Here is a 19,627-nt window from a genome sequence, read left to right as displayed (position 1 = left end):
CCAAAAGGCTCAGCCAGAGCCTGAAATACAATATAGTGCACCAGCGGACAGCGGTTCACAGTCAATGGAAACAGCCCCAGCACCTGCATCGCTTCCAGAGGGACCAAGCCCCAGTCCACAGTCCAAGGAGGAACTGATGTCTCCAGCATCAAGGGAACAGTTCCAGGCCGAGCAGGAAGCAGATGACAGCCTTCAGAAAGCTTGGGCGGCGGCGTGGAGCACCCCAACGCCTCTCAGCTCTTCTAACCGATCCCGGTTTGTTGTAGAACAAGGACTTTTATACAAGGAGACTCTTTCTGGTGGGCACCAGGAAGACTGGCATCCTCAAAGACAGCTGGTAGTTCCCACTAAGTATCGGGTAAAGCTCTTGAGCTTAGCCCATGATCATCCCAGTGGCCATTCTAGGGTGAACAGAACCAAGGACCGGTTGGGTAAGTCCTTCCACTGGGAGGGAATGGGCAAGGACGTTGCTAATTATGTCCGGTCTTGTGAGGTGTGCCAACGAGTGGGAAAGCCCCAAGACCAGGTTAAAGCCCCTCTCCAGCCACTACCCATAATTGAGGTCCCATTTCAGCGCGTAGCTGTGGATATTCTGGGTCCTTTCCCAAAGAAGACACCCAGAGGAAAGCAGTACGTACTGACTTTCATGGATTTTGCTACCCGATGGCCGGAAGCAGTACCCTTAAGCAACACCAGGGCTAAAAGTGTGTGCCAGGCATTAACAGACATTTTTGCCAGGGTAGGTTGGCCCTCCGACATCCTTACAGATTCGGGAACTAACTTCCTGGCAGGGACCATGGAAAACCTGTGGGAAGCTCATGGGGTGAATCACTTGGTTGCCACCCCTTACCACCATGAAACCAATGGCCTGGTGGAGAGATTTAATGGAACTTTGGGGGCCATGATACGTAATCCCACCGCTACCACCATGTCAAGGCTGTATCCCCACTTTAAACTTTAGGGTACAAATGTAGGGGCCTGAATGAAAACTTCTAAGCTTAACTACCAGCTTAGCTCTGGTCCGCTGCCACCATCCCAAGGCTAATTTCCTCCACTGGGTAGCCTTGAGAAACCTTTCACCAATTCCCTGGTGAATACAGATCCAAACCCCTTGGATCTTAAAACAAGGAGAAATTAACCATCCCCCCTCCTTCCTCCCACCAACTCCTGGTGAATCAAGATCCAAACCCCTTAAAAACAAGGAAAAATCAATCAGATTCTTAAAAAGAAGGCTTTTAATTAAAGAAAAAAAGTAAAAATCATCTCTGTAAAATCAGTATGGAAATTAACCTTACAGGGTAATCAAACTTAAAGAGCTTAGAGGACTCCCCTCTAGTCTTAGGTTCAAAGTACAGCAAACAAAGATAAACACTCTAGTAAAAGGTACATTTACAAGTTGAGAAAACAAAGGAAAACTAACACGCCTTGCCTGGCTATTTACTTACAAGTTTGAAATAGGAGAGACTTGTTTAGAAAGATGTGGAGAACCTGGATTGATGTCTGGTCCCTCCATCCAAGACAGGTGATTATCCAGCCTCCTTTTGAAAACCTCCAGTGAAGGAGCTTCCACAACCTCCCTAGTCGTCTGTTCCATTGCCCTACTGGTCTTACAGTTAGGAAGATTTCCCTGAGATTTAATCTAAATCTGCTGTGCTGTAGTTTGACCCCATTGCCTCTTGTCCAGCCCTCTGTGGAAAGAGAGAACAACTTTTCTCTATCTTTTTTATGGCAGCCTTTGAAGTATTTGAAGACCACTATCAGGTCCCCCCTTCAGCTCCTCTTTTCCAAACTAAACATACCCCATTCCTTCAGACTTTGCCCATATGGCTCACATTCCATCCCTTTGATCATCTTTGTTGCTCACCTTTCCAGTTTCTCTACATCCTTTCTATGCATTGGTGACCAAAACTGGACACAGTAACCCAGCTGAGGCCTAACCAGCACTGAGTAGGGCCGTACTATCACCTCCCATGACTTGCATGCTATGCCTCCGTTAATGCAACTTAAAATTGCATTTGCCTTTTTTTGCAACAGCTTCACATTGTTGACTCATGTCAAGGTTGTGATCCACCACAACTCCCAGATCCTTCTCAGCAGTGCTGCTGCCAAGCCAGTTCTCCCCCATTCTGTATTTGTGCATAAATACATCACAACTCATTTTGATTTCTTCCAAAGGAAACTATTTATACTGGCTTACCGGATTCATGCTCTCCTAGACTGACTCATCCATATGAGGAGGTATAATCATGGATTTTTTTTAGGGAGGGGGGTGGCGTAAATCATGACAACTGCGTTGTTTAGGTTTGCATGAGTGTTTCCCATTCTAAGGGCCTGAATTTTCAAACCAAAAACTACAGATGTGCTAAAGTAGGGCTCTATGATGGAGGCTGGTTGCAGCCATAGCTATTACCTATCAGGGAGACTCTATTTCAGAGTAACAGCCGTGTTAGTCTGTATCCGCAAAAAGAAGAACAGGAGTACTTGTGGCACCTTAGAGACTAACAAATTTATTAGAGCATAAGCTTTCGTGGACTACAGCCCACTTCTATATGCATCCGAAGAAGTGGGCTGTAGTCCACGAAAGCTTATGCTCTAATAAATTTGTTAGTCTCTAAGGTGCCACAAGTACTCCTGTTCTTCTTTTTTTAGGGAGACTCTAGATATCCTTAATCCTGCCTCAGCCTGGGGGGAGGGACCAGATGACCTCTTGAGGCATCTTCCAGCCCTACATTTCTATCTAGGATGGGACGACTGCAGCCTTCTAGTGAGTCAACTGAATCTGCCTCCTGATAAATGGCACTCCCCAATTCTGCCAGGGAAGAGATTCCATTCCAACGTCTCCAAACACTAGAGGAATGGGCTGACCACTCCATTTGAACAGCGTGGGTGAGGGGCAGCCTGCCCACAATCCTTAATGCACAGGTTCCTGTCGGCCTGCTTCTCTGTTCCACCACAACTGGATTAGCCGTGCTCACGTGACTCCCATTTGTAATGCTCTGCAGTATGCCTAGTTTTAAAAACAGTTCATTAAGTCGAGGTGCCCATCCCCCAGCATAACATGTTCCGCGTCCTAGGAGCCTCCATCCACAGGAACAATCCCTTAACTACTCTCTCACCTCTCCATTAAGGGGACTGCTAGGGACCAGCCTGCTAGGTATTCAGGGCTGTCTGGCAATGGGCGTTGTCACCTAATGTGTCCTCTGGGTATCCCCAGACTCGGGTCCTCCTTCTGACTCGCGTGCATCCCTGTCCTTTCACGCCGTTTTCCAATGCCTTGTGCTCTGCAGTCCTCAGCAGCAGTAGTGTCCAAGGGGTGGTCTAGTGTTCTTCTTTCTGATGGCTTGTCACTGTCTCTCTCCAGCCTTCTCTCTCACCCCCCCCCTCCCTTCTCCTCCACACCAGCGTGTTGGAGGGATATAATGGCTTTGTCCAGCTCTCCTCATCCCCATCCCCATCCCTGTCTCTCCACCCCCACCCCCTTTGTTCTCAAGTCAGCAGCAGTGCTTAAGTGATGTATATTTAAGTGCCTCTGAGCTTCAGAGCATTGAAACTAGGTTACTTGCCTCGCCGAGGGGGGACGGGCTGGTCAGATATCCAGCTAATCTCTTGACTGTCTCCATTGCTTTTATCTCTTAAGTCCCACTTCACCCCCGTCAAGCATTTAAAGGGGAGGAGGAGCAATGAAGGTGCTCAGAATCACAGGCATCAGCTTCCTCCTTTCCCCGGGGGTATTCACCCCCGAGGCCCTGCCCTCACACCAACCCTTCACTAGGGTTGCCAAGTATCTAGTCTCACAAAACCAAACACCTTAGCCCCGCCCCTGCCCTGAGGCCCTGATCCCCACTCACTACATTTTCCCTCCCTCGGTGGCTCGCTCTCCCCCACCCTCACTCACTTTTGCTGGGCTGGGGGAGGCGGTTGGGGTGCAGGAGGGGTGAGGGCTCTAGCTGGGGCTGCGGATTCTGGGGTGGGGCCAGAAATGAGGGGTTCAGGGTGTGGGAGGGGGCTCTGGGCTTGTGGAGGGGTTATGGTGCGGGGAGGGGTTGAAGGCTCTGGGCTGGAGGTGCGGGCACTGGGGTGGAGCTAGGGTCGGGATGAAGGGTTTGGGGTACAGGAGGGGGTGAGGGCCCTGGGCTGGGGTGCAGGCTCTGGGGTGGGGCCAGGGATGAGAGGTTTGGGGTGCGGGAGGGTGCTCTGGGTTTTTGGGGGGGTTCAGGGCTGGGGCAGGGGGTTGGGACTCAGTGTTGGGACAGGGGCTTACCTCTGGCAGCTCCCAGTCCGTGGTGCAGCAGGGAGGCTAAGGCAGGCTGCTTGCCTCTCCTGGCACCGTGCTGCGTGCACCCTGGAAGCGGCCAGCAGGTCCGGGTCCTAGGCAGGGAGCCAGGAGGCTTCATGCATTGCTCTTGCCCACAGGCACTCCCCCCCCCCGCTCCCATTGGCCAGTTCCCAGCCAATGGGAGTACAGAGCTGTGCTTGGGGCAGGGGCAGCGCACAGAGCCCCGTGGCTCCCCTGCCTAGAAGCTGAACCTGCTGGCCGCTTCCAGGGCACAGCATGGTGCCAACCAGGACAGGTAGCCTGCCTTAGCGCCACGGTGGTGCTGATTGGAGTCGCCAGGGTCCCTCTTCGACCGGGTGTTCCAGTCGAAAACCGGACACCTGGTCACCCTACCCTTCACCCGAGGCCCCACTCCTGAGCTTCCTCTTCCCCCGAAGACCCTGTCCCCCGCTCCCTCTTCTCTACCCCTTCCCCCTGTTCTGGCACCCCTGCTTTGCCATCATCCATGCACTATACACATGGAAACATTTTCAATCCAACACCAGCACTTGTACAGTTGTGGTGGGAAGGCTTTTGTGTCAAAGGAAGTGGGCCCAGACTTGGGATATGAGGTCAGGAAACTAATTGGAACTGGCTATTGTCAAATGGTTTGTATTTTAACAGGGAAAGAGCTTTCTGTGATCAGGATTTAGATTCAGTCTTGTGTCATTTACTCAGCCAGATATAGACTCAGAGTGCAGTTCACAACGGTGAATTAGAGGAAGTTTGTCTGTTTGCCCTTCCCCATCTACTGTATGTAAGCAATGCTGCCATATGGGTGTTCTCTGTATAGAACCATGTCCTTTTGTGCCTTCACAGTGTAAGTTCTTCACAGTAGGGGCCACTTTATTTGGTGCCATTCACCTAGGGCCAGATTTTCAAATGTGGGGGCCTACAGTTGTGAACGTAACTCTGTATTTAGATACCTACATACCCGTTTTAGACATCCCTCGCCTAATTTAGGTACTTTGATTTTGCAACCTAGCTTTAATTCAATGACTTCAGTGAGCTACCAGGCAGGCACACCAGTCTGCTATTTATCAATAGCAGGTTTGGAGCCTAGATTTTTTGATATACCCTCCTGACAACTCCATCACTCCGTAATGTCCCAGGAATTGTCGTTATTCTCATGCTGTGACATGTAAAGAAACCCATTCCGGAAACAGGACAGAGTTTGCAACCTATACAGTTCTATCACTATGGCTCTGCAGTAGAGTTGGTTGGGAATTTTTCAACTACATATTTTTTCGTCAGAAAAAGTCAATTTGTCAAAACCAAAACTTCATAGGGGAAGAGTCTTTTTCAGTGAATTTCTTGATTCAAAATATTTTTTAAAGAAGTTTAAAAATTGATGAAAATAATCTGTTTTCCTGTTTTCAAAATTACTTTTTTGTTTTGAAATTTAAGCTAAGTAGAGGAAAATTAAAACTGATAAAAGTGTAAACAAAACATTTTAATTGACCCAAACAGAAAAAAAAACAGCTTTTCAATTTGTGAAAATTGTCAAGGTTTCTCCTTTTTGTCCTGATTTGAAATGGGGAAAAAAATTGAAATCTCAAAACTTCGGTAGGACAGGAAAACTTCCCCACCCAGCTTTACTCTGCAGTTCATTGGCTGGGCGTGGGGAAGGAGGCAAATAGCAAAGAGGTGGGGGAATTGGGAGGGTTGCTGAATACTTACTGCCTAGCTCAAGCAAGACTTGATGCAAGAGTCCCTTTTGCTGCACATACTGTAATTTAAAGTTTGGACGGTTTGATTTTGCCCCATAGTGACCTCTGATGCGCCTCTGATGCAAAACAGTCAAATGAAAGAGTCCCATTCAATTACATCATATAATGACAGACAGCTAAAAAGTGCTTATATACAAATGCTAGAAGTCTAAATAATAAGATGGGTGAACTAGCGTGCCTCGTATTAAATTAGGATATTGATATAATAGGCATCACAGAAACTTGGTGGAATGAGGATAATCAATGGGACACAGTAATACCAGAGTACAAAATATATTGGAAGGATAGAACAGGTCATGCTGGTGGGGGAGTGGCACTATATATGAAAGAAAGTGTAGAATCAAATTAAGTAAAAATATTAAATGAACCAAACTGTTCCATAGAATATCTATGGATAGTAATTCCATGCTCTAATAATAAGAATATAGCAGTAGGGTTATATTACCAACTACCTGACCAGGATGGTGATAGTGACTGTGAAATGCTCAGGGAGATTAGAGAGGCTATTAAAATAAAAAACTCAATAATACTGAAGGATTTTTACTATCCCCATATTGACTGGATACCTGTCAACTCAGGACGGGATGCAGAGATAAAGTTTCTTGACACCTTAAATGACTGCTTCTTGGAGCAGCTAGTCCTGGAACCCACAAAAGGAGAAGCAATTCTTGATTTAGTCCTAAGTGGAGCACAGGATTAGGTCCAAGAGGTGAATATAGCTGGACCGCTTGGTAATAGTGACCAGAATATAATTAAATTTAACATCCCTGTGACAGGGAAAACATCAGAGCAGCCCAACACCATAGCATTTAATTTCAGAAAGGGGGACTACACAAAAATGAGGAAGTTAGTTAAACAGAAATTAAAAGGTACAGTGCCAAAAGTGAAAGTTAAATTCTAATGAGGAAAATAGAAAGGCACATAAACTCTGGCAAATGAAGTGTAAAAATATAATTAGGAAGGCCAAAAAAGAATTTGAGGAACAGCTAGCCAAAGACTCAAAAAGTAATAGCAAAAAAAATAATTTTTTTTTACATACATCAGAAGCAGGAAGCTTGCTAAACAACCAATGAGGCCACAGGATGATCGAGATGCTAAAGGAGCTCTCAAGGACGATAAGGCTATTGCAGAGAAAATAAATGAATTCTTTGCATTGGTCTTCATGGCTGAAGATGTGAGAGAGATTCCCAAACCTGAGCCGTTTTTTTTAGGTGACAAATATGAGGAACTGTCCCAGATTGAGGTATCATTAGAGGAGGTTTTGGAACCAATTGATAAACAGTAATAAATCACCAGGACTAGATGGTATTCACCCAGGAGTTCTGAAGGAACGCAAATGTGAAATTGCAGAACTACTAACTGTAGTTTGTAACCTATCATTTAAATCAGCTTCTGTTCAAAATGACTGGAGGGTAGCTAATGTGATGCTAATTTTTAAAAAGGGCTCCAGAGGTGACCCCAGCAATTTCAGACCAGTAAGCCTGACTTCAGTACTGGGCAAACTGGTTGAAACTATAGTAAAGAACAAAATAGTCAGATACATAGATGAACATAATTTCTTGGGAACATAAATTCATGGTTTTTATAAAGGGAAACCATGCCTCATCAATCTACTGGAATTCTTTGAGGAGGTCAACAAGCATGTAGACAATGGGAATCCACTGGATATAGTAGTGTACTTAGATTTTCAGAAAGTTTTTGACAAGGTCCCTCACCAAAGGCTCTTAAGCAAAGTAAGCTGTCATGGATAAGAGGAAAGGCCCTCTCATGGATTGGTAATTGGTTAAAAGATAGGAAACAAAGAGTAGAAATAAATTATCAGTTTTCAGAATTGGTAAGAAAGGTAAACAGTGGTGACCCCAGGGGTCTGTACTGGGCCCATAGAATCATAGAAGATTAGAGTTGGAAGAGACCTCAGGAGGTCAACTAGTCCAACCCCCTGCTCAAAGCAGGACCAACGCCAACTAAATCATCCCAGCCAGGGCTTTGTCAAGCCAGGCCTTAAAAACCTCTAAGGATGGAGATTCCACAACCTCCCTAGGTAACCCATTCCAGTGCTTCACCACCCTCCTAGTGAAATAGTGTTTCCTAATATCCAACCTAGACATCCTCCACAGCAACTTGAGACAATTGCTCCTTATTCTGTCATATGCCACCACTGAGAACAGCCTCACTCCATCCTCTTTGGAACTCCCCTTCAGGTAGTTGAAGGCTGCTATCAAATCCCCTCCTCACTCTTCTCTTTTGCAGACTAAACAAGTCCAGTTCCCTCAGCCTCTCCTCATAAGTCATGTGCCCCAGCCCTGATCATTTCTGTTGCCCTCTGCTGCATTCTCTCCAATTTGTCCACATCCTTTCTGTAGAGGGTGGCCCAAAACTGGACACAGTACTCCAGATGTGGCCTTACCAGTGCCGAATAGAGGGAAATAATCATTTCCCTCGATCTGCTGACAATGCTCTTTCTAATGCAGCCCAATATGACCAGTCCTATTCAACATATTCATAAATGATCTGGAAAAAGGGGTAAACAGTGAGGTGGCAAAATTTACAAAATACAAAACTACTTAAGATAGTTAAGTACAAAGTAGACTGTGAAGACTTATAAAGTGATCTCACAAAATTAGGTGACTGGGCAACAAATGGCAGATGAAATTCAGTATTGGTAAATGAAGAGTAATGCACATTGAAAAATATAATCCCAACTGTACATATAAAATGATGGTGTCTAAATTAGCTGTTACCACTCAAGAAAGAGACCTTGGAGTCATTGTGGATAGTTCTCTGAAAACAGCCACTCAATGTGCATCGGCAGTCAAAAAAAGTGAATGGAATGTTGGGAATCATTAAGAAAGGGATAAATAATAAGACAGAAAATATCATATTGCCTCCATATAAATTCATGGCATGCTCATATCTTGAATATTGCGTGCAGATGTGGTTGTCCCATCTCAAAAAAAGATGTATTGGAATTGGAAAAGGTTCAGAAAAAGGCAACAAAAATGTTTAGAGGTATGGAACAGCTTCCATATGACTGGGACTTTTCAGCTTGGAAAAGAGATGACTAAGGTGGGATATGATAGAGGTCTATAAAATCATGACTGGTGTGAAGAAGGTAAATAAGAACATGTTATTTACTCCTTCTCATAACATAAAAACTAGGGGTCACCAAATGAAATTAATAGGCAGCAGGTTGAAAACAAACAAAAGGAAGTATTTTTTCACACAACGCACAGTCAACCTGTGGAACTCCTTGCCAGAGGAAGGCCAAGACTATAACAGGGTTAAAAAAAGAACTGGATAAGTTCATGGAAGATAGGTCCATCAATGGCTATTAGCCAGGATGGGCAGGGATGGTGTCCCTAGCCTCTGTTTGCTAGAAGCTGGGAATGGGAGACAGGGGATGGATCATTTGATGATTACTTGGTCTATTCATTCCCTCTGGGGCACCTGGCATTGGCCACTATTGGAAGACAGGATACTGGGCTAGATGGACCTTTGGTCTAACCCAGTGTGGCCATTCTTATGTTCTCTCATTTCCTGTCTCCCTCTCTTACAGGCTACAATCGGAATCGACTTCTTATCAAAAACCATGTACTTGGAAGATCGGACAGTAAGTGGCAGACGCTGCTGAACCGCTGACCATGCCAAAAGAAGTTCTGTGCAGAACCCTGTGGAAGAGGGAGCCACTAGCTATAATCCCTTCTTTGCTGTCCAAACCTACCCCAACAAATACCCCAGCTGGGCCCCTCTCTTTCTCTTCGTGCTGCCAATGTTTGAATTTCACAGATGGCTTCACCCACAGTTTGGGTACTTAAGGGGACTGAAATCCCCTTCCCCTGCCTCCATGCACAGTAACTTCCCCCATGCGGCTTCGCTGCTGAGCTCCTCCACCCCACTTTGAGAAGTCACCTCACTAGTAGTGGGGTGCAAGGATGGCTGCATACCAGAATGACAGTTGTCGCCTCCCTTGAGCAGAGAGGGACAGTTGGGTTGGGGTGAACGTTGAACATTTCCACCAAGGACTGACCTCAGAGTACCAAAGCCCTAGGCCATCCAAGTCATCAGGAACCCACAGACACACGACTGCTGAAGGAGTCCAGTTGATTGACACACTTACATCAAACACCCCAAAGGAGGGAACTTTGACACAACAGCCAACTCTGTCCCAGCCCCGCACATAGAGCCTAGAGACCCCCGTCTCCACTGTCCTTCTGCTCCCCTCCACCCCATGGAGGCCCTGACCTTGTGTGGACAGGGTTCTGTCCCCACATGTATACACACGTCACACCCCATGAAAGTGCTTGGAACAATCACAGCCTTCGTATCAGGGGAAGCAAGGGCAGCTCCCTCCATGAGGCGCCAGGGGTACAAATTGCCACACAGGGGGAGGGGAGAGGCAATTAGATGGCCCTGCTTCCTCTCTTCCATGCTGGCTGGCTGCTCCGGGCAGGAGCATGGGGCAGTGTGTGCATTTCTGGGAGCACTGAGGGAGATTGGGCCTCCATTCCCTCTTGACTCTCCCCTTGGGGTGATGCACCTTCACACCCGCCCGTCCAGTCTACTTTAAGACCAGATTGGGCAGTCCATGGCCAGGTAGGCCACTCTCTGTTCTAACTCCCACACAGGCCTTTCTGCCCCTGGAGAGCAATGATCACATGTAGCTAGCACCACAACTCACCCCAAATGGGCTGGAGAAGGGGAAGGGTTGTGCCAGCGAGGGGCATGTGCAGTGCCTCCCTGTGCAACCTGTGGGGTGGGACTGCCTGCTCCTAGTGCAGATCAGTGCTTTCAAGGCACAGTTGAGCCCTGAGGAGGTGGGAAGAAATGCCCTGGCTCTTCAGTTTTGCTGGACAAGGGCAAGAGGTTATCCCTACTGGCCAGCCATCCCCTGTAATCTGCCAGCTCACAGATTGTACAGAAAATGGCACTAGAAGGAAATCTGTTTCAAGTTTTTGATTTATTGATTTTTGGGGAAAATTTTGTACAAGGTAATGGGAGAAATGGAAGTGAAATGTAATGAGATGCTACAGCTTCATCCATAAACAGCCTCTCACCACAGTCACAGTGTTAATGCACTCAGAGACATCTGTCTTGGGTTTAATGGGCTGGTTCTATTTCAAACAGCACTCCAGTCTTTCTGATGAAATCCACTGCTCAGCCGCAGTCAGAGTGGAGGAGTGACTACAGGAAGGCATGGCTACATTCCTTCAAAGGGAATTTGTCTCCAACCCAAGAGTTGGAGGGTGAAGACAATTCAGCTCCCACAATTTTTTAAAAACATCATAGTCTTAGGCCTTTGAAATGGTGCGGGTAGACACAGTGCTCATGAATGTGAGGGACTAACCTCACAGCGCTGAGTCATTAGAATTCAAGTTGGCACTGAACAAGCTCCCCCTAACACAGCTCTGCCAGTGCACCAAGGTCCTGACCTGTAATACTAGGCCTGAGCAAGGACTCAGAATCATTGGATGGTGGGGGTAGGGGAGATAAACAAATAGGGACTAGGCTGGGGCTCACCAAACACATGTCTTCTAATGATCTAAGATTTGAAATCAGGTTTCCAGGGGTGATAGGCAACCATTTACTCAATACACACACTTAATTCCCTGTTTGCACCTCTCTTTCGGGTTCAGGTTTTCATATGCATCCTTTCATCAGTGGACTCCACCCCTGGCCAAGGAGAATGAGCCTTTTCGTGTCCAGCCTCCATCTCACTTCTCGACAATTGGACGCCAGCTGTGACCTGGGATTCCTCATACAGCCGCATTTTTATTTAGTCAGAGGAGTTGTTCCATAGGAGACAGGGGCTGGAATTTTCAATGGGGCCCAAAGGAGTTGATGTTCAGTGGGGAATGTGGTGCCTAATTCCCTTAAATTCTTTTGGCTTACAGATGTATTGAAGCATAAGCTTTCGTGGGTGAATACCCACTTCGTCGGATGCATGTAATAGAAATTTCCAGAGGCAGGTATAAATATGCAGGCAAGAATCAGTCTAGAGATAACAAGGTTAGTTCAATCAGGGAGGATGGGGCCCTCTTCTAGCAGTTGAGGTGTGAACACCAAGGGAGGAGAAACTGCTTTTGTAGTTGGCTAGCCATTCACAGTCTTTGTTTAATCCTGAGCTGATGGTATCAAATTTGCAAATGAACTGAAGCTCAGCAGTTTCTTTTTGGAGTCTGGTCCTGAAGTTTTTTTGCTGCAGAATGGCTACCTTTAAATCTGCTATTGTGTGTCCAGGGAGACTGAAGTGTTCTCCTACAGGTTTTTGTATATTGTCATTCCTAATATCTGACTTGTGTCCATTTACCCTTTTACGTAGTGACTGTCCAGTTTGGCCGTATTGCTGGCACCTGATGGTGTATATTACATCGGTGGATGTGCAGATGAATGAACCGGTGATGTTGTGGCTGATCTGGTTAGGTCCTGTGATGGTGTCACTGGTGTAGATATGTGGACAGAGTCAGCATCGAGGTTTGTTGCATGGATTGGTTCCTGAGTTAGAGATACTATGGTGCGATGTGTGGTTGCTGGTGAGAATATGCTTAAGGTTGGCGGGTTGTCTGTGGGTGAGGACTGGCCTGCCTCCCAAGGCCTGTGAAAGCGAGGTATCGTTGTCCAGGATGGGTTGTAGATCACTGATGATGCGTTGGAGAGGTTTTAGCTGAGGATGTAGGTGATGGCCAGTGGAGTTCTGTTGGTTTCTTTCTTGGGCTTGTCTTGCAGCAGGAAGCTTCTGGGTACACGTCTGGCTCTGTTGATTTGTTTCCTTATTTCCTCGTGTGGGTAGCATAGTTTTGAGAATGCTTGGTGAAGATCTTGTAGGTGTTGGTCTCTGTCTGAGGGGTTGTAGCAAATGCGGTTGTACCTTAGCGCTTGGCTGTAGACAATGGATCGTGTGGTGTGTCCGTGTGGTGAGGTTGATGGTGGGGTGGAAGCTAATAACCCTGCCATTATAATGTCATACAATCCTGACATTATAATCAAAGGGGCTGATAAAGGAGGTGCTGTTGTCATCATGAACAGGTCTGACTACCAAAAGGAGGCTGCCAGACAACTCTCCAATACCAAATTCTACAGGCCACTTTTCTTCAGATCCCACTGAGGACTATACTAAGAAACTGCACCATCTACTCAGGACACTCCCTACACTAACACAGGAACAAATCAACATACCCTTAGAGCCCCAACCGGGGTCATTCTATCTATTACCCAAGATCCACAAACCTGGAAATCCTGGACACCCCATCATCTCTGGAATTGGCACTCTCACTGAAGGACTGTCCGGATATGTGGATACTCTACTCAGACCCTAGGCCACCAGCACTCCCAGCTATCTCCGTGACAGCACTGATTTCCTGAGAAAACTACAATGCATTGGTGATCTTCCAGAAAACACCATCCTAGCCACCATGGATGTGGAGGCTTTCTACACAAACATCCCACACACAGCTGGAATACAAGCTGTCAGGAACAGTATGTTGATGCCACAGCTGAGCTCTGTGATTTTATCCTCACACACAATTATTTCAAATTTGGTGACAATATATACCTCCAGACCAGTAGCACCGCTATGGGCACCCACATGGCCTATGCCAACATTTTTATGGCTGACCTGGAACAACGCTTCCTCAGCTCTCATCCACTCACACCCCTTCTCTACCTACGCTACATTGATGACATCTTCATCATCTGGACCCATGAGAAGGAGACTATGGAAGAATTCCACCACAATTTCAACAGCTTGCACCCACCATCAACCTCAGCCTGGACCAATCTACACGGGAGGTCCACTTCCTAGACACCACGGTACAAATAAGTGGCGGTCACATCAACACCACCCTATACCGAAAACCCACCGACCGCTATGCCTACCTTCATGCCTCCAACTTCCATCCTGGACACACCACACAATCCATTGTCTACAGCCAAGCGCTGAGGTACAACCGCATTTGCTACAACCCCTCAGACAGAGACCAACACCTACAAGATCTTCACCAAGCATTCTCAAAACTATGCTAACCACACGAGGAAATAAGGAAACAAATCAACAGAGCCAGACGAGTACCCAGAAGCCTCCTGCTGCAAGACAAGCCCAAGAAAGAAACCAACAGAACTCCACTGGCCATCACCTACAGTTCTCAGCTAAAACCTCTCTAATGCATCATCAGGGATCTACAACCCATTCTGGACAACGATACCTCGCTTTCACAGGCCTTGGGAGGCAGGCCAGTCCTCAACCACAGACAACCCGCCAACCTTAAGCATATTCTCACCAGCAACCAAACACCGCACCATAGTAACTCTAACTCAGGAACCAATCCATGCAACAAACCTCGATGCCAACTCTGCCCACATATCTACACCAGTGACACCATCACAGGACCTAACCAGATCAGCCACAACATCACCGGTTCATTCACCTGCACGTCCACCAATGTAATATACACCATCATGTGCCAGCAATATCCCTCTGCTATTTACGTCGGCCAAACTGGACAGTCACTACGTAAAAGGGTAAATGGACACAAGTCAGATATTAGGAATGACAATATACAAAAACCTGTAGGAGAACACTTCAGTCTCCCTGGACACACAATAGCAGATTTAAAGGTAGCCATTCTGCAGCAAAAAAACTTCAGGACCAGACTCCAAAAAGAAACTGCTGAGCTTCAGTTCATTTGCAAATTTGATACCATCAGCTCAGGATTAAACAAAGACTGTGAATGGCTAGCCAACTACAAAAGCAGTTTCTCCTCCCTTGGTGTTCACACCTCAACTGCTAGAAGAGGGCCCCATCCTCCCTGATTGAACTAACCTTGTTATCTCTAGACTGATTCTTGCCTGCATATTTATACCTGCCTCTGGAAATTTCCACTACATGCATCCGACGAAGTGGGTATTCGCCCCGAAAGCATATGCTCCAATACCTCTGTTAATCTGTAAAGTGCCACAGGACTCTTTGTCGCTTTTTACAGATCCAGACTAACACGGCTACCCCTCTGATACTTAAATTCTTTTGGAAATCTCAGTCTAGATTAGTTATTGGATTATTAATTAGCTATGGAGCCTTTTGTGCGCCAGTAGAAATCCATCCCACGTTGGCCATGACCTGTTTGGCCTGAGTGACCGGAGTTGGTGGCTTCACTCCAGTTCCCAGTGGACCGATGTTCATATTCTCCAAACCACCCTCATGACTGGCACTAGTTGACCTCTTTGGCTATGTCTACACAGCCCATGACAGCGAGCCTCCCAGTCCTCAGGTCTGCAAGCCTCATGTTATCTTGCTTAACCTAGCTGTGGAGACAGCGCTTTGAAGTTGTGGCTCAAGCTGGAGCTTGGGCTAACCTCTGCCTCAGCTTCTGAGCCCAAGGTCCAGCGCAAGCTGCTATGTCCACACCACCATTTGTAGCACAGGCCTGAATCTGTCAACCTGGGCTGGGAGGTTCGCTGGCGCAGGCTGTGTAGATATGGCCTTTGCTGCTAGGGCAACAAACTTCATAGGCAGGGAGACCGAACTCCTCTTTGAGCCCTAGGGCAGGTCCTTCCCAATAGGTTAGAGGCACACAGCTGGGATAGCGTGGGGAGGCTTGCACTGCCACTGCCTGGGCTGTAACAGTTCTGAGGAGAAAAGGAGAACTTCACTCGCCAGGGTTGTCAATCTAGCACTAAAACATGTATAGTTATTCCATCTCCATGTTCCTTCAGTCCTGGGCTCCCTCTCACTGCTTCGCCAGCTGAGGAGAGCTGGATGAAAAATTTTCAACTGGAAAAAAATGCAGATTTGGAGACACTGAAACATTTTGCAGATTTGTGTCATTTCTGCCAAATTGTTTGTGTCAAAACCCTCCCCCCAGCCCAAAAACCTGAAAAAGACCAAACATTTTGGTTAGAAGGTTTTGAAATGAAACAATTTGATTTTTTATTCAAAATGACCTTGTTATGAAACGTCCTTCAATGTTTTATTTTAAAAATGTTTTAAAGAATGCTTGGCATTTTGTTCAACCCATAACAAACATTTATTTTTTTTAACTTTTCGATTTGCCAAAATTTTGAAAAATTCATTTTCGGGTCAACTTGAAACTAATTTTTTCCCCAAAATTGCCAGCAAATCGAAAAATCCCTTATGCCTCTATTCACACTCCTGTAACAGCTCCTATTTCTATACCGTGCCCTTTCATTGCTCCAAACAGCTTAACGAAGTTTGGACTTCACCCACACTTGAAATGTAGTTCCTTCTGGGATGGAACATGGCAGCCACTTAACAGCACCCAGCAACACCTCCTAACAGACTAGGACAGGAAATGAGGACTACAATATTTCCAAATGGAACGCCAAAAGGAATGTTAAAGATAGATGAAGAGAGAGTCGCAAAACTGTTGTCTGAGTCTGGGAGTTTCAACGCAACCTGTGGAAGTTAGCAGCCTGAGTCTCATTGGCACCGATCTCCCTTGGGCTCTTTAGAAAACTCCACCCTAACCACCTCTCCTGTTCTTCCCTTCTGCCTTCACCACTCAATTCCTCCTTTCTTTTTGTTTCTCCTGCTAATTGTTTGTCTCTCATCTGCCCCCTCCCCCGGCAGGTCCGATTGCAGCTCTGGGACACGGCGGGCCAGGAGAGGTTCCGAAGCCTGATCCCCAGCTACATTCGTGACTCAACAGTGGCCGTGGTTGTCTATGACATCACAAGTGAGTCGTGCTTTCCGTCCCAATGTCCGTGTGCCCATGCTTGGTGCTGGAATGGCAGATGCTACTCCGCTGCTACCCAGCGCGGATGTGGGCCACCATTTAGGAAGGCAGTAATGCAGGGCAGGGAGCCAGAACCGGCTCCAAAGCAGGGATGTACTGCAAAAAATGCTGTGCAGTGGGGAGGGGTAAGTGCAGACGAGAGGGAAATCAAAGTTGTCTAGAACCTCAGATACATACAAGGTCTCCTACAGCTCCAGTATGGCCAAGCTCTGCTCAGCGCAGGACCTGAGGGGGTGCTGGATAGCAAATGTGGCTGATCATCAACTTTGCATTCCCCTGGTTCCTGAGGCGCTCTAAATTGTGCCTCTTAAGACAGACTCCAGGGGGCTGCCACGCCAACCAGGGATGGCCTGTTAGGGCAGCTTTACAGCCCTTAGCTCTGTGGGTCTGGGAGCTGGTCCCAAAGGCTCTCAGAGTCCAGCTGGGGGAGTCTTGGCCGTCAGCATAAAGTGGCTGAAAACTGCAACCGGAGCTGTAGTGGGAGTGCTTGGCACAGGGGTGCAGGCCTGCACGAGGTGTGGGGAGGTGGAGGATCCATCCCCAGGGATCTCGTGTAGCCACTCTTTTTTATTGTTATTTCTACTACCTTGGGGCTAGGCGCTATACGAACACACGGTTTTACTGGTTTAGACACAGGAGGTCCCTCATCTTCCCCCCACAGAGTCCCCATGTCAGTGCGTAGTGAGTGTAGTGTGTAGTGAAGCAGAGGGCATGTTCTCATAGTGAACAGCACTGGCTACTCCCCTCTCCAGAGCTCGTGAACACTGGTTGGGGGACAGCCTGAACTTGAAGGTGACCCAAGGACATCCCTTGTTCCAAGGCCAGTGCCCAGGAGTACCTGTCCCCGCTGGCTATGCAGCAGAACTCATCTGGTTCCCATAGGTCTCGTGCAGGGCAGAGCATTGGGCAGGCTATGGAACTGGCTTGATTCAGTGCTTTTGTTACATTTAATTAAACAATTGGTTAATGAGTCTGGAACTGTGTTTTTATACCACAGATGTAACACAGAACAAGGGAGATAGTAGGTACAGGACAAGGAACCAAGGGGCACTGTGAAGTGGAACTGGACTCATAAGAGCTGCCACTCTGGGTCAGACCATGATCCATCTTCCCTAGTATTCTATCTCCAACAGTGGCCCATACCAGAGCTTCAGGAGGAGTGTACAGAACAGGGTAATTATGGAACAATCCACCTCGTCTTCCACTCCTGGCTGCTGGCAGTCAAGCATAGGGTTTAATCCCTGACCATCCTGGCTAATAGCCATTGGTGGACCTGTCCTTCATGAACTTATTCAATTCTTTTTTGAACCCAGTTATACTTTTGGCCTTCACAATGTCCCATGGCAATGAGTTCCAGAGGTTGACTGTATGTTGTGTGAAAAAGTACTTTCTCTTGTTTGAATTAATTTAATTGATAATCCCTGATTTTTGTATTGTGGGAAAGAGTAAATAACACTTCTGTATTCACTTCCCCCCACTGATTGGCATTTTATAGACTTCTATCATCATATCCCCGTGTAGTTGTCTCTTTTCTAAGCTGAACAGCCCTAATCTTTTTAGTCTCTCCTCGTATGGAAGGCGTTCCATACCCCTATTCATCTTTGTTGTCCTTCTCTGAACCTTTTCCAGTCCTACTGTGTTCTTTTTGAGATGGGGTGATCAGAACTGGACACAGTATTCAAGATGTGTGTGCACCATGACTTTATATAGTGACATTATGCTATTTTCAGTCTTATTTTCTATCTTTTTCCTAATAATTCCTAACATACTGTAAGCCTTTTTGACCATTGCTGTGCACTGAATGGAAGTTTTCAGAGAACTGTCCACAATGATTCCAACATCTTTCTTGGGTGGTAACAGCTAATTTAGAACCCATCATTTTATACATATAGAGGGATTGTTTTCCAATGTGCATTGTTTTGCACTTATCCATCCTGAATTTCTTTGGCCATTTTGTTGCCCAGTCACCCTGTTTTGTGAGATCCCTCTGTAACACCTCACAGTCTGCTTTGGACTTGTCTTGGAATAATTTTGTAACATCTGCAAACTTTGCTATTTCACCCCTTTTCCAGATCATTAATGAATAGGTTGAACAGCACAGGTCCCAGGAAAGATCCTTGGGGAACCCTCCTGTTCACCTCTCTCCATTGTAAAAATTGACCATTTATTCCTATCCTTTTTTTCCTGTATTTTAACCAGTTACTGATCCATAAGAGGACCTTCCCTCTTATCCCATGACTACTTAGTTTCCTTAGGAGCCTTTGGTGAGGGACCTTGTCAAAGGCTTTCTGAAAGTCCAAGTATACTATATTGACTGGATCACCCTTCTCCACATGCTTGTTGACTCCCTCAGAGAATTCTAATAGATTTCCCTTTACAAAAGCCGTGTTGATTCTTCCCTAATAGATTGTGTTTCTCTGTGTGTGTGATGATTTTGTTCTTTACTAGAGTTTCTACCAATTTGACTGGTACTGAAGTCAGGCTCACTGGCCTGTAATTGCGAGGATCTCCTCTGGAGCCCTTTTCAAAACTCGGCTTTACATTAGCTACCTTCCAGTCATCTGATACAGAAGCTGATTTACGTGATAGGTTACATACCACAGTTAGTAGTTCTGCAATTTCACATGTGAGTTCCTTCAGAACTCTTGGGTGAATACCATCTGGTCCTGACAACTCATTACTGTTTAGTATGTCAGTCTGTTCTAAAATCTCTTATATTGATGAATCAGTCTGGGACAATACTTCAGCTCTGTTGCCCAAAAAGAATAGCTCTGATGTGGGAATCTCCCTCACATTGTCTGCAGTGAAGACAGATGCAAAGAATTCATTTAGCTTCT

General features: G+C 46.5%; 1 protein-coding gene across 1 annotated transcript in view; it reads left to right on the top strand.

Annotated features, from left to right (window-relative positions):
- RAB6B (RAB6B, member RAS oncogene family) overlaps positions 1-19,627 on the top strand; it is a 155,310-nt gene that overhangs the window by 95,720 nt on the left and 39,963 nt on the right. The window contains exons 3-4 of the mRNA XM_054038846.1: positions 9,602-9,655; positions 16,625-16,730. Coding sequence (XP_053894821.1) covers positions 9,602-9,655; positions 16,625-16,730 — 160 coding nt within the window. The remainder of the gene's footprint in view (positions 1-9,601; positions 9,656-16,624; positions 16,731-19,627) is intronic.

The sequence above is a fragment of the Malaclemys terrapin genome, chromosome 9, assembly GCF_027887155.1.
Source record: "Malaclemys terrapin pileata isolate rMalTer1 chromosome 9, rMalTer1.hap1, whole genome shotgun sequence".
NCBI lineage: Eukaryota > Metazoa > Chordata > Testudines > Emydidae > Malaclemys > Malaclemys terrapin.
Note: the sequence above shows the minus strand (reverse complement) of the source record. Positions and strands in the feature narration are given on the sequence as shown.